Source organism: Loxodonta africana, chromosome 11 (genome assembly GCF_030014295.1).
Source record: "Loxodonta africana isolate mLoxAfr1 chromosome 11, mLoxAfr1.hap2, whole genome shotgun sequence".
Lineage (NCBI taxonomy): Eukaryota > Metazoa > Chordata > Mammalia > Proboscidea > Elephantidae > Loxodonta > Loxodonta africana.
In genome coordinates, this window is record NC_087352.1 from 54,110,248 (window position 1) to 54,125,602 (window position 15,355).

Sequence of the window (15,355 nt, forward strand, 5' to 3'; positions counted from 1 at the left end):
GACAGAACTGTGATAAACTTGGCTGGCTCAGTTTATAGAGTCATGCTGAAATGAACATAAATGGTATTTAATATTTCTGAGGCATTGTAAGTAGGAACCAGCTTCTACCAGCATCTTTTCATCAAGCAGCTATTCATAAAATGGCAATGCTCTGACACATTTTATAGGGTAATACACTGTGTTTTGATCATGAGACCTCAAAATTTAGTTATAGACACAGACATGTTCATTGGACAAGATTAGAGAACAAGCCAGGCTATAGCAGCCTTCCAAGCCTGCTTGTAAGGAAAGCATAATTACGGAAAAATAACAGAGTATATATATGTGCTGATCATACAAAAATCAAGCCAGTTACAAATCCTAAATAAAGTGTTATTTCAGCCTTGTTTATCTAGGTGAGTACCTAAATATCCTACTTTGTTTTGTTTGCAAGTGTAGTACAGTTAGAAATATGCTCCCATTTGATCCTGTTGGGGCAGGGAAAGTCTTTCTGTTGAAGACTAGATACCAGGCAAGATCTAGATGTTTCCATATGTTATCCCATTTTTATCTTCATAACCTAGGAAAATAAGGGGTAAATAATATTTCTAATTCAGAGCTGGAAAAACTGAAGTCTCAAGGATTGAGAAACTTGTCCTAGGGTACAGATTCTAAAGTTCAGAGACAGAAGTTGAACTTCGTGTTCTCTCCATAACAACCATTCTAGCAAATCCCTATTGGAATTAAAAAAAAAAAAATTAAAAACAAAAGGAAGACCCAGAGAAGGAAGAAAAAAGCAATCCAGCTATTCCTCTAGATAGTATATTCTGAAGTTACTAGGCTTGGGGATTGCTTTCACTCATCTTTTCACTGTAAAGAATATAATGGACTAAGAACGCTACTTACGACACTTAAATATAAAGGGGTTTTGTGGAAAACTGGGTTGTGGTCTAACAAATAGGCTTCCCATTTTAACTCAAGCCCTCAAGCCGGTATGTGGTCTGTATTAACATCCTTTATGATTAAACTACCTTAACAGCATCTCAAAGGACCCCAAATAATAATTCAAAAATTCCTCACATGTGGTAGGAAAAGATTAGACAAGTCTTAAGCAGGCAGGGGCTTTAATCTTGGCTGATAATACAGTGGAGAAATTATATACCATAAAGGCAGGAAAGAAGGAGAAAGGGTTTAGTGAAAGGAAGATATAATCAGGGGACACAAACCTTCATATAAATCAAGCCTTTCTATTCTGGGTGATTATTTCATAAACTGGATCTTGGGCTGTTGATCTCTTTAAATGATTAACTACAAAATGTATGTGCTTTAGGAAACTGTCACTGACTTATATTTCAGATATGTTTTCCAACGGTTTTTATTCCTTGAGAATATGTTTTCATAATGGAGTTGTTATTTTCAAATAATATGAAAAACTTGAAATTCGATTTATATACATGCCATGTAATTTTAGTGTACAATTACTACATCACATTTGGAAAAACAGTGATAAAAGAAGCAACCAAATACATACCCAGATGAGACACATTTTCCAAAGATAAGATCGGTTTGTTAGGGAAAGAAAGAATGTTGGAAAACGTCTTTTTCCCTTATGTCTCTAAACTCTGATATTCTAGCCAGATAATAAAATCAGCCCTTGCATTTTCTCTAAGAAGACCAAAAAGATGGGCTTATAAACAGGCAAGACAGGAAGGAAGGAAGGAAGAAAGGGGAAGGGAAGGGAGGGATAGAGGGAAGGAAGTGAGGAAGGGAGGAAGGGAGGGAGGGAGGGAGGGAAAGAGAAAAGGAAGGGAAGGAAAAGAAATGAAGCACAAGGATCTTTAGAATGTTCCATTTTTCTTAGCAATTGGTGTATTACTGAGCAGGCTTGGAGAAAGTGAAGTGCTCTTTATTCTAGAAATATTTTTAGATTGCCAAAATGGCGTTTTGTATTAACAACAGAAGATAAAATGCATGTGAAATACCTATTAGTCATGATAACATTATTTATTTACCCTAATGTCTGTAATAAAGACAGCAAGTTAGCTACACAGGACTGTTCATCTAAATGAATGGAAGGAGTCACTATTTTGCATATGTAAGGAATATTCTGAACATATTGTTTATCTAAGATGAAATACTCGTATCTACTCAGTAAGAGATGAATTATCCAATGACAATGCTTAATAAAAGAGAACCAAGTCACCGGTGCAAATACGCAGTGGCCTACAAGGGAAAGAGTTCTTACTCTATACAGTGGTAAAAAAGGGGTAATTAAATAAAACAATGTTATTATTAAAAGGCACAATATGGTCAGTATTCTAGGCTGTTATCATCATCCTTAATGAAGGCAAAAATCGAGACTACTTTCTGTTTCTAAAGCAGAAAGACTCTCCATGTTCACTTTGTGGAGAAAAGATAACCTATATGAGACAATAATACCGAAGTAAGCAACATATTTTAGTTGGATTTTTAGTTGTGGTTCTGTGCTTGATCATTGCCTAGGCTAATTTTTAAGCAAAATAAATGCTTACAGAGACCAGTGCCCAGTAAGGGCCTCTGCACAAATTCCTCAGACTGCTTCCTGAATCAGGGGTGAGGGAGGGTGGATGATAAAAACAAAAAGCAGAACACGAAGACAGCTGTCTTTATAGTACAGCATGATTTGAGGAGGCGGAGGCAATATGATTTAAAAAAAAAAAAAATTAACCAGATAATATGCCTTGACTCTCACAGGCAATAGATCCACAAGCTAATCTATGACTTGGATTATTTATATTTCATTTAAAAACTACTTATAAGTTCTTTTACTTGGGTTGTTTTGCTACATTTTAGAATATTTATTCCCCCAAGAAAGTTCTGAGAGCTTCTCCACGATATGCACCCTACAGCTTTCTAACTTGCTGCAGCTACCAGGGACCGTGTAAGAATCACAGTACATGCTCAAAGGCCGGATTTAGAGTTGAAGTGTGTCACTTTTTTCTTTCACAAAGTTAAGGCTCTACGCATGATACAAATAATCTCTGACTTTAGTTTTTTCTTTTTTTAATTGTTGTTGTTTGTTGTTAGGTGCCGTCGAGTCGGTTCCGACTCATACTGACCCCATGCACAACAGAACAAAACACTGCCAGGTCCTGCGGCATCCTTACAATCGTTGTTATGCTTGAGCTCTTTGTTGCAGCCACTGTGTCAGTCCACCTCGCTGAGTGTCTTCCTCTTTTCCGCTGACCCTGTACTCTGCCAAGCATGATGTCCTTCTCCAGGGACGGAGCCCTCCTGACAACATGTCCAAAGTATGTAAGACGCAGTCTCGCCATCCTTGCTTCTAAGGTTGTACAGATTTGTTCGTTCTATTAGTTACATTAAAATGGCAGAACAAGTTGTATTAGTTTTTTTTTTTTTTTTTTAATGAGATGAGGTATTATGATTTATCAGTGTCAGAATGGAAACTATCACCTTGTCCCTTGACTTAGAAATTTTGGTATAAAACAAAGTGATTAAAAAAAAAAGAAACTACAAATTGCTTTTCTAAACTGGATACTTAGGAACAATGGTATTGATAGAAAAAAAAAATTTAATCTTAGAAAGTAAGGCTGCCTATATAGGAATTTCATCAGAAATACGGTATAATCATGGCCAGCTAGCCCTGAAAAATACATTAAAAAACTTCCAGGGATAATATAGGAGGATTAGAAAATGAAGAATTCAGACAACCCACAGAAATTGGGTATTTTAAAAATGAACATGCTCTTAAAGTTATACATTCTAATATCAGAAACCTGAACAAGGTGTTTTTTATTATATTTTTGTTGGGTTTTTAAACTGTCAGTCTCTATACCATATGGTGTATAAAATTTTAAGAAAATGCATATTTTGATTCAATTTTTTATCCAACTGTATTGGCTCAAAATATCAAATATTCATAAAAATTCATTGATTCTATGTATAAGATGTATGAAAAGTAAGTCAACCAAAAGCCTGACTATTCAAATGTTATTTTAATATAGACATTATGAAATGGAAAGAGGCATTATCTACTGATTTAAGTCTAAACAACAACAAAATATCCCTTAAGAGTAGGAACCTGGGAAGAAAGTCAACTTCATGGGTGTATGACCTGGGCAGGTACACAAGACCTCACACTCAGAAAGGCCAAGCAAAGAGAAAAGCCCTCCAAAGAGCTTGGCTTAATGCTCTGCTGTTGCAATCTTGAAATTCTTAATAATATTTGAATAAGGTGTCCCGCATTTTCATTTTGCAGTGGGACCCACAATTGTGTAGTCCTTCATTCCTGTCTGGAAACCCTGGTGGCGTAATGGTTAAGTGCTATGGCTGCTAACCAAAGGGTCAGCAGTTCAAATCCGCCAGGCGCTCCTCGGAAACTCTACGGGGCAGTTCTACTCTGTCCTATAGGGTCGCTATGAGTTGGAATCAACTCGACGGCACTGGGTTTTGGGTTGGGTCATTCCTGCCTGGGAGCCTGTATTTCCTACTAACTGCCTCCAACATGTAAACTGCTATGCTTTTGAAGATGGTAACTGAGGTTTTATTTCTGAGGCAAAGATTTGCAAGACTTACATAGCTTTGCCCTCCCCATCCTCCCACTAAATACTTTATTCCAATTTGTCATCATCTTGTCTTTGAAGGCTCTGCTATGGAGAAAGAAAAATGGAGATTTTGCAAAGTATAGGGAATGATACAGCACCTAGTCTGCAAATCAGTGTTCACATTCTCTCTTCTCCAACATATCCGTTTTAAATACTGCTTAAGAAGTGAACTAGTCCAAAGATCATTTCTCACACTTACCAATGGAACTATTTCTACTTACTTCCCTTTTCATCTTCTTCCAAAAGGATTTGAAGTCATTGCAAATTTAAACATAGTTTAAAATAAAACATGTTAAAAGCAAAATGGCATCTGAATAAAAAAAAAAGTAGATGCAACTAGGTGTCTAAAATAAGGCCGTTTGTTGGAAATAGTCACTCACTGCATTTAGCTTTAATATTATCACTTAAAAACATTTTTTAAACAAAATAAAGCTGGCAAAGTGATCATCAGCAATTGATCTTTTCAAATAACATTAGAAATCCATACGGAAACTCAAAATTCTATAAAAAAAATTCTAAAAGATCCACAAATATTTTTCAAATGTGCAATTTTGCAACTGTGATTTCATACAAATAATACAGGCATTCTACATTTGCTTGTCAACCTCAACCTCTCGCCTGGCCCCAGGAATATTTTGTAAGCACGGCATGCTCATTTTTTTTACATGTTGCTGTAAAAATATTAGCATAGCGCTCTTACAAAAATACCTCTGGGGAAATGGCACTGTTGGCAAACAAAGAGATTACACTATTTGTGTAAAAATACGGTATTCCTTTATAAGACGAGAAATCATTGAATTTTGTCAAAGAATGTCCAGCTGCTTTAGTTTTTGATCTTTTAGCTTAATAAAGTGATAGAAGTTAGAGAATCAAATTGAGAGGATAGATGGATAGGTAAAACACTGGGGATGTTTCAGGCAGTGAAACTATTCTAGAAGATACTGTAATGGTGGACACATGACATTATGCCTTTGTCAAAAGCTATAGAATTGTTCAACACAGAGTGAACCCTAATGTAAACCATGGACTTAAGTTAATAATTATGTATCAGTATGGGTTTATCAGATGTAAAAAGTATAGCACACTAACACAAGATGTTACGAATAGGAGAAAGCGGGCACAGAGGGGTGGGGAGGCATTGGGGACTCTGTAGTTTCTGTGCATTTTTTCTATAAACCTAAAACGTTCGGAAAAATAAAGCATATTTAAAAAGTTGAGAGGGTAGTGAGATTGTTCAGTAGATATTATCTCTTTATATTTCTTGAATTAGGGTCACTTTTGGCCGCTTCTTGAGTCCAATGACTGCATATTTAAGTTCTTTAATAAGTTCTTGTATTTGGAAGTTCTATGCCCTTTTTTTTTTTTTTTACCTTTGGTGTTTTTTTTTTTTTTACCTTTGGTGTTTTTTTTTTGTTGTTGTTGTTGTTACATTCTTCATAAACTAACTCTGAAAATCAATGAAGGAAGCTGAAGCTCAATAACAATGAAGTAGTTTTTCAGGCACAGAAAGCCATTTTCTTAGGAAGTAAATATGTAGACGGCATGGATGGATCGGGTCTTTATTAGTTGTTATTTTGCCCTTGTGGAGACAAGGGTGAAGTGAGAAGGCCATTATAGTCAATAAGTTGATTACTTTTAAAGATCCTTGAGTTAAATATGTTGTTTCAGAATTGTCCATTTTGTTACCTCAGAAAAATTCTCTGAGAGGATTCAAGGATATTACAGATGAAAATAACTACTTTCTAAATACTGTCCTTTCCTTTTCATACTCACACTCAGGCTGAGTGGCCACCTTGATGGGTTGAGAACTCTCCCCTGGCCCCCATTCGTTATAGGCCACAACTCGGAAGGTGTACATGGCTTCTGGCTTCAGGTTTCCCACAGTAAGCTGAAGGGACCCAGGCTGAGATGTATTTAACGCTCGTTCCCTGGGAAATGAAAGTTGCAGAAAAGATTATTTCAAAATGAATACTGAAAAAAAATTTGCAGGGAAAGATTATTTCAAAATAAATATTTTTAGCCAAAGCTTCTATTTAATGTAAAAGAGTAGTGAGGTGAACACAAAGGTTGCTAACTCATTTAATTTTGACCTGGGACATAATTCAGGACCTCTGAGACTTACTATGGGAAATAAACTGGAAGGCCTAGAAACAAATGTTGCAAGGATTCTGGGGAGTTCAAGTTTGTGTCATCCTCAATGAAACTTGCGAACTAAACTCTTTCCCCTTGACACTTCACAATTTAGAATTCAAAACTCACGACAAAGAGCTATTAAAATACGAAGAAACATCTGGAATGTAGACAGGAAGATGCATTTCGTAAACATCCGGCTAATGACAGAAATCAAGATTTCAATTATTCCCGGTATCGGTCTTTGTCAGTATTGCCAACAAATGCATTTATGCATTTCCTTCCATTTTAGGGAAAGGAAAACGCAGATGCTGAGTGTTGATACGTATGGGAGCTCGGAGCTCCTGTGGTTCCTTTAAGTGCAATTAGTAAAGGAAGAAGATTCCCTTCTGCGTGAGAAGAAACAGCAACACATGTCTACTTGCTTCCTTGTTCTTCGGGCCACGTTTAGTGGGGTTCAATATCTTTACCAACTAAAAACTTCCCCAGTGGTTGCAAACAAATGGATTGATCTTTTGATCATGATGGGATTTACAGTACATATAAAGAGAAGACAAGCTCTGTGGATATGGGTGTTGACATTTAAGAAACAAGAAGTACACACACCTGATTTAAGAACACACATGATTCTAGACGTTTATATGGTATGTCCACTGATCCTTAACATATGATTGATGGAGCGTGGTGAAGAAGGAACTCCTTCTAAGCTACTCAATTGATTCTTAATATTCCTATTTCTAGATAATCTCCCTTGCCTCTCAGTGGAATTGTATGTATATTTTAATAATGCCTTTCTTTCTTGTCTTTGGAGATATTTAAAGTGAAATCTATTTTTCTACCAGGACAAGTTAGGCTTCCATGAAGAAAAATAAGAACAAAATTCTGTTAATATTGTTTAATGAGAGAGGTCGTTTGGCACATTTCCAAGCCCACTTCATGTGCGGAACTATATATCCCAGCCTCCCTGGAGTTGAGGTGTGGTCATGTGACTGATTCTAACCAATGATTGAGAGTGAAAGAGATGCGTGGCCATTCCAGACATGGCCTAGAAAAACCTCACAAGTGGATTCTTCCATGTTCTCTTTCTCCATCTGTGGGTTTGAGACAGGCGTTAATGGAAAACTTGGGAGCCATATACTGATGACAGAGAAACTACAATTTGCAAGAATTCTGAGAAGAACTTGGAAAAGAATTATGTGCCAATGAGGATTACCCTTTTTTTATACTTTGCAGAGTCAGGGATAATCTTCCATAGTTTTGAGCCGGACACATACACACGTGCACGAGTGCAGTCCTCAGGTTATGAATTTCCAACTTAGGTACAACCCTTAGTTAGGAACCAAACCCTGAAAAGCCTATTATATTAAAAATTCAAGGTGCATACAATGGTTAGTAATAACAAACGGGCACCACTTTTCAACGTACTTCAAAACATTATTATTACTGTATTATGTTAAAGATGTTTTAATGTATCTGGAAGGGTTTCTTTAATGTTTTTTGTGCACAGAAAGATACATTATATAGGTATCTCCCACTTTTGGAAAGCTCACTTCATGCCACTTTGCTTTTAGGAAAGACCTACATCAGTACCTGTTTTTGATAACAGAGAGAAATTTAAACAGGATTTTCACTTTTACGAAAAAAGGTGAAAAGCAAAATAGGGTTCAATGTTTGTTGTGTAACCAGCCATGACAGAGGGCATGCACCCAAGCAGCCAGGGTGATGTAGCTTCCACCTTGGGCCTCAGGGCCTTCGGCAGCTCTCTGAGGGTGAGGAAAGAGCAGTGCCATGGGGTCTCCAACCAGCCCTCCCTGCCCAGTGACCACCTCCTTTCCCCTAGCACATCCCTTCCCCAATGTACTCTTTTGTCCCCTCCCCAACCCACCCCCAGGCTCTTGGTGGGGCATGATCCACAATCTCCAGCCTCCCATAAAGCCTGGGCAGGCAAGCCAGGAACTTGTCTCTGTCCCCTCCCCATAGGAGACGGAGCCCACAGCTTAGGCACCAGGGAGCCCAGGCCAATCACCCCTTCTCCCCCACCAATGTGTGCCATCTGCCACCTTTCAGCCTGTTTCTGTGGCCCTTGATCCCAGGTCCCAGTGATGGTGGAGGGAGTGACTGATTCAGCCCCTTCTTCCTGGCTTTTTCTCAGGCACCTAGAAACCTCTGCCCTCACCTGTCTCACCCCATCTCCATCTAGCTCCAGTCATCCCTGGGCTGGGGAGGGGGATGGCTCCCAGTCCCTCTGGTAAGGCAGAGATGCTGAACACTCTCAGATCCATGAGCTGCGGAAGGCCTTGACCCAGGGGTGGTGGCGGCCCTAACCCTGGAAAGGGGGGGCGGTGGAGCTCTGGTGGCACAGTGTTTAAGAGCTAGGCTGCTAACGGAAAAGCCATTGGCTCCAACCCACCAGCCCCTATGCAGAGAAAGATGTGGTAGTCTGCTACCCTAAAGACCATTGTCTTGGAAACCCCATAGGGCAGTTCTACTCTGTCCTATAACTTAGAATGGACTTGACAGCAACGGGTTTTTAATATACTAAATCAAAACCAAATCCAATGTCGCTGAGTCGATTCCGACTCATAGTGACCCTATAGGATGAGTAGAACTGTCCAGTAGAGTTTCCAAGGAGTGCCTGGTGGGTTCAAACTGCCGACTCTTTGGTTAGCAGCTGTAGGTAACATTTAACCACTGTGCCACCAGGGTTTCCGTTTTTTATTTAAATTAGGGCTTATTTGTTACAGAAGTTAGCATTACCTTAACCAGTACTGGTAGTAATTAAAAAATGCACCCTGTATGAATCTGGATAGCCCTGGGGTTTGGTTTAGGACTACAGGGTCAAGTTGATGGAAGGCTGAATTCTGTCATCTAAAAGACAGGGGTCTGGAGGGACTCAATAGTAACCTGTAGTAGGCAAGGTTAAGAGACATCAGCTAATGCTCTCATATGCTTCATACAGCATTGCTATCTTCAACCAAACTAAGATTATTAAGACCAATGAGTGGTTTTTTAAAAGAAAATTCTCATGAGTTAAATACACTACTTAACTATAGTTGGCTTGCAGCAGTTCCCTTAGATTAAGAACATTGGCATAGGAATTTTTGTATCATATTTACTTATTTTATTTTTGCAAAAGAACTTCTGCAAGCCCTTTAATGTGGGTGGGGTGATTTCATTCCTATTTTACAGAACCAGAAGTGAGATTTACAGAGACAAAATGATTTTTTCAAGGATTCACAGTTACTGGGTATCAAAGTTAAGAATGAAATTTGGCCCTTCAACCTCTAACCCTTCAGCAGTAACGGGAAAAGGAGGAGCCTATTTGGATCTTGCACACGAAGGGTAGAAGACATGTCCAGAGGGGAGGAAGGGACAATGGGCATCTGGAAACTACAGTGAGAATGATTTCTCTCAGCATCTGCTAAGAATCAGTTCATAATTATCTTTTCTAGACATTTAAGCAACATAGTTGTCATCAAAAGTCAGATTAGGACACCAAGACTTTTAGGTCTCTGTGGTAGCATAGGAAGCCGTGGTGGTGCAGTGTTTAACAGCTTGGCTACTAACGCAAAGGTTGGCAGTTCAAATCCACCAGTTGCTCCTTGGAAACCCTTTAGGACAGTTCTACTCTGTCCTATAGGGTTGTTTTTAGTTGGAATTGACTTGAGGGCAATGGGATAAGGAAAGAGAGCTTTTATAATGGACTTTGTTTTTATAATTATAGATAATTCAGGTGAAATAACTGTGTTCTAGGACATGATATCATAACTCATTGAACAGGCATTCTTCAAAAAAAAAAAAAATCAAGAAAATATAGGCATGTCTTATTTTAACCCTTTCATTCTCATGGGTACCTCTAGGGACCAAGTGCTTTTTCTGCTTCTGAAGGTTTATTGGGAAGCTGCTGCACCATTGACAATGCACATTGCTGCAAGCTGGGGCCTTTACGACTGTTTAAAACTGAAGACACCAGTGTGTGCCACAAATTAATGTTTTTACAGGGTATTGAATGAGGTGTCTGAATTTGGGGTAGAAAAAATAGAATTTTGAAAACTTCTATTTGTTACACATATATACCAACAGAGAGCGGTGGGGAATCTGGGGTATAATTAGTGGTACTTCATATGTACCACGAAACACCTAGAATGGGCTTGTGGGAGGGGGCAGGAAAAAAAAAATCCATAGAACCTACCAAAAATTCATACACACTCCATGTTTCAGAATGCTTCTATTAATTAAAACACATGGTATCAACAGAAAATAATTGGCTCAGAAAAGGGTTAAATGAACCCAGGTAAGCATGTCCAAGACTGTATAATAAAAGCATCACTTACGTATAAAAGAGGATACTGTACATTGTAAGTGAGAAGAGAGTTTGAAGATCCTATAATACCCATCAGCCTCCAAACTCTGTCCCCAGTCGATATTAGTCACAAGAAAAATTCTATTCTTTGATGTGGGCAATTGATAGTTTCTCAGTTTTACATGGAGTGTGAACAAAGGCTTCTTTACAAAAGGCTCATGTGGTATTGACCAGTACAATACAATCCAAGCAAACACAGTGTGCTTGCTACGCAGACAGTCTCAAGACAACTCTAAGTTCCTTCTCCAGTCACAAGCTGATGCTGCCCCGGACTGACCACTTGTTTCTTCAGTATAGGCGCTTAAGTGGTTTTCAACAATGATTTAGTTACACTTTTCACATTTATGTGCCACTCTCCAGAAATCTAGTTATCATATCAAAATAAGATCACATCATACTGTTCTATAGGTGATGGAGCATATTCAGGATGGGATACGGGCCTGGTGGTGTTGGTTTGGCTTGCTCATATCCTGAATGTACAACTCTGGGCACATTATTTAGCTGGGCTTCAGTTTCCTCAAGTGAAAAATAGGCATAATAAAAATGTTTACCTCTTAGAGTTTCTGAAAGAATTATATGAGTTGCTGTATGTAGGACATATGAAGTAGTAGGCCCAGTGCCTGGTATTCCAACAGAGCATTCCGTAAATAGAAGTTGCAGCTGTTATTTTTATTATTATAACAAAATACCACCACAACCCCATAAGAAATAAATGTTCTTTAGGCCAAGAAAGGGGCTTTTCCACAAAATATTTAGAACCAGCCATCTGAGGAGATAAATTAGAAGTGGTACAATCATAAAGAAGAACTATATAAATAGTTTTCACTGACCCATCAGCCTAACAGAAACACTTTGTTGTTATTTCCTGTCAGATTAATTTTGCTTGCAGAGATGAGTTAAACCACAAAGAATGGTCGTAACTAGAGCTATCGAAAAAGTTTCAATAACAGAAACAGGAATGTTTTTAAAGGGTGAGGTTCGTAGACAGCCTCTGAGAAGAAGCAGGAGTTGCCTGAGTTCCACAGCATAGCTGAGATAGCCTCTGTGATACCCATCACCCCTACTGGTGTCGGGGTTCTGTTGCCAGGCTGCTGTTATGTTTCCTCAGGACCTGCAGGAACGGCAACAAACTGCTAAAGTGACACAGTGCATATTGGGAAAATTGGCTTCTCCTACCACATCACAGACTTATTTGTTCAGTTACACACCAAAAAGCTCCTAGGAGGTTTTTGATCACTCTTTTGGTGCTTCAGTGGAGGCCTGGCAGCACAGTGGGTAAGTTCTATAGCTGCTAACCAAAGGTTGGCAGTTTGAATCCACCAGCTCTCCTTGGAAACCCCATGGGGCCCTTCTACTCTGCCCTATAGGGTCTTACGGGTCGGAATTGACTCGACAGCAATGGGTTTGGGTTTGGTTTGGGTTTCTGTGTTTCAATAGCTAAGAAAACACCCCAGATCATTTCCCAACAAGGAAGTAAATTCTAAGTTTGGAAGGGCAGTTTATAATTTTGAGTTTCTCTGAACCTACAGTAGACCAATGCCAGCAGCCTAAAGAGTTCAACTCTACATAATCTCCACATTTAAGTGGTTAGCAATTTTTTTTCTCTGCTTACTCTAGTCCGTGCTCTCTGTAACCGGGCAGATGAGAATGCTGGGTTCTGAAGGAAAGCGAATAGTAGGTTTTAGCAGTTTGCTCAGTTACTGTGTTGGGTGTCCTACCTGTCACTTCCCAGGCTGCTGCCTCTCTAGGAAGTTCTCCTTTATTTACCTGAAGACATAATTACCCTTCACATCCGAAAAGGTCAGAGTCATGGTGTGTAGCAACAGATACTGTCAGACAAAGTTACTTCATAACTTCCTTTGTTTTTCCCCTGACTCTGAGATGGTAGCCAAATTCAAGATAAGTTAACTGAAGTCAAGGCAGCAAGTCATCTGTGCATTTTAATCCATTCACTGTAAATTCATTCACTGAAAATCCATGCAGATATCAAATATAAAAAACTCTGACGACTCCTCTGATTGAAAAAACTATAGACAACCTGAGACACTCCACCCTACAAAAACCATGCCTGTCCCTGCCTCTCTGCCTTTTCTCGTTCTGGTTTTTGTTTGGTTTGGTTTAGCCTGGAGTTAATCTTAGCCTGACTCAATATTCTTTCTCAATTTGGCAAATCCAATTTAAATCCAATTAAAATGAAATCTCTTTAGTATAGTTTTCCTACCATCATGTTCTCTGTTTCTGGCAGGAGTAAATGCATTCTCTTTTGTTCCTTCATTGCTTTTGGCTTATACATCTATTGGAGCATGTGTTACATTATATTAATGGACATGTCTGTCTCTTTGACTTGATTGTGAATTATTTTAGGAGGGAAGCCATATTCCATCCATATTTTATTCACACTCAGCATATATACCCATGGAGTATAAAGAATGACTATGTCACTGGTACTTACAATGTTTAAATGAATGCCTAAATGTGAAAAATATAGCAGAAAAATTACGTAAAATCTCCACACAGTGTGATCTTAGAAAATTCCAAGTTTCGTCCCAACTTAGGTGGGTGGCCTGTGGCATGCTGCTTCCCCTTCCTAGGTCTAGTTTCATTATTTAAAACTTGAATAGAAGGATCCACTGAAAGAAGCCCATTTAATATTCTTTATTGAGATAGGAAATCATCTGCGATTTTTAGCTGAATCAAGCCCTTTTGTTTGTTTTTGAATTTAGGAAGTACACAGAGAATAGAAAAAGAATGATATTGCTTCTTAGTGAATCACTTATAACAAGTTTCTAGTATACATTTTAAGTGAAACCATAGTGCACCAGGGTGTTAACATTTATTACAACTGTGAGGTGAGCAACAAATGCTGTTTTGAGGTGTCAAATACCTAAGCAGATGCTTCAAAGAGGAAGGATTAGGCTAACATTCCTTTGTGGGGAGGGAATTAATTATTTTTAATGGAAAGTTCATAGAATTCTCCTTTTATCCTTGTCTGCTCTCATTTTTATTTCTTTAGTGTTAGCAAGAATGGTACAACAAGGAGAAATTTTCAAAAGTGCAATATGGTGTTTTCTGAAATAGGGTGTTTACGGGAACAGTTCAAAGTGGCAGCTATAATGACAACCCACACGCCAAGCTCCCTATTGTTCCAGGACCATAGACTTTGGAATCAGTGCCATCTTAGCGGGAAAGCAATTTCAGAGATGATCTAACATCAAGTAAACAAAATGGAGAGAATAGAGCCCATTTTTCTTGGTCAGCATTTTCCACTACATTTTGGTTAAAAATTCTGTTTTTTCTTGAATTGTTAAAAAGCAAAGTCCTTGGAGCAGGTAGGCAGTGTGGTTGTTTTAAAAAAAAAAATTAATATAATCTATTTTGACCTTTAGTACTTATCCAAGAGACTGTTCATATAAGAAATAACTATTGCAACAACAAATGGAAAGCTAATTTGGTGGCAAGGAGTTGGTTTTAATTTTTTTTCTTTTTTCTTCTTTTCTTGTTTATTTATAGCTTCTCCATCCATAATAAATATAACTCAGTTCTGTGATTTCTCGTTTTTTCTTTCTTTTTCTTGAGATGGGCCATCTTATCCTTCTCTAGTGGTGCTTATCTTATCATCTTTATGCTGACAGGGTCTTGATAAATATCTCTGGCCAGTACTTCTCTTCTGAATTCCAAATTCCCATTTTTAATGCCTAGGTTGACATTCCATTTGAAAGTTTTAAAAGTATGTCAAAAACAACATGCCTCAGGACAGGAACCATCCCCGAAGACAACTCATCAGACATGACAGGGACTGGACAGTGGGTAGGAGAGAGATGCTGATGAAGAGCGAGCTAATTATATCAGGCGGACACTTGAGACTGTGTTAGCATCTCCTGTCTGGAGGGGAGATGGGAGGATAGAGAGAGTTGGAAGCTGGCAAAATTGTCACGAAAGGAGAGACTGGAAGGGCTGACTCATTAGGGGGAGAGCAAGTGGGAGTACGGAGTAAGATGTATATAAACTTATATGTGACAGTCTGACTTGATTTGTAAACGTTCACTTGAAGCTCAATAAAAGTTAATAAAAAAAAAATGCTTGTCAGCTTGACTATGCATTCCCAGTATTGTGTGATTATCCAGCATTTGTTATCTGAAGTGATTTCCCTACCACTAAAAAAATTTATATGTTGTAAATCGTACCTCTATGATGTTAATGAGGCAGGACTCAATCTACAAGGTTAGGTTGTATCTTGAGTCAATCTCTTTTGAGATATAAAAGAGAAATGAGCAGAGAG

General features: G+C 38.5%; 1 protein-coding gene across 1 annotated transcript in view; it reads right to left on the reverse strand.

The window, feature by feature from the left end:
• The window catches only part of LOC100667292 (netrin receptor DCC), a 706,905-nt gene that overhangs the window by 205,372 nt on the left and 486,178 nt on the right, over window positions 1–15,355 (reverse strand). Inside the window, exon 8 of the mRNA XM_023543783.2 lies at window positions 6,357–6,511. Within this exon, the coding sequence (XP_023399551.2) occupies window positions 6,357–6,511 (155 nt within the window). The remainder of the gene's footprint in view (window positions 1–6,356; window positions 6,512–15,355) is intronic.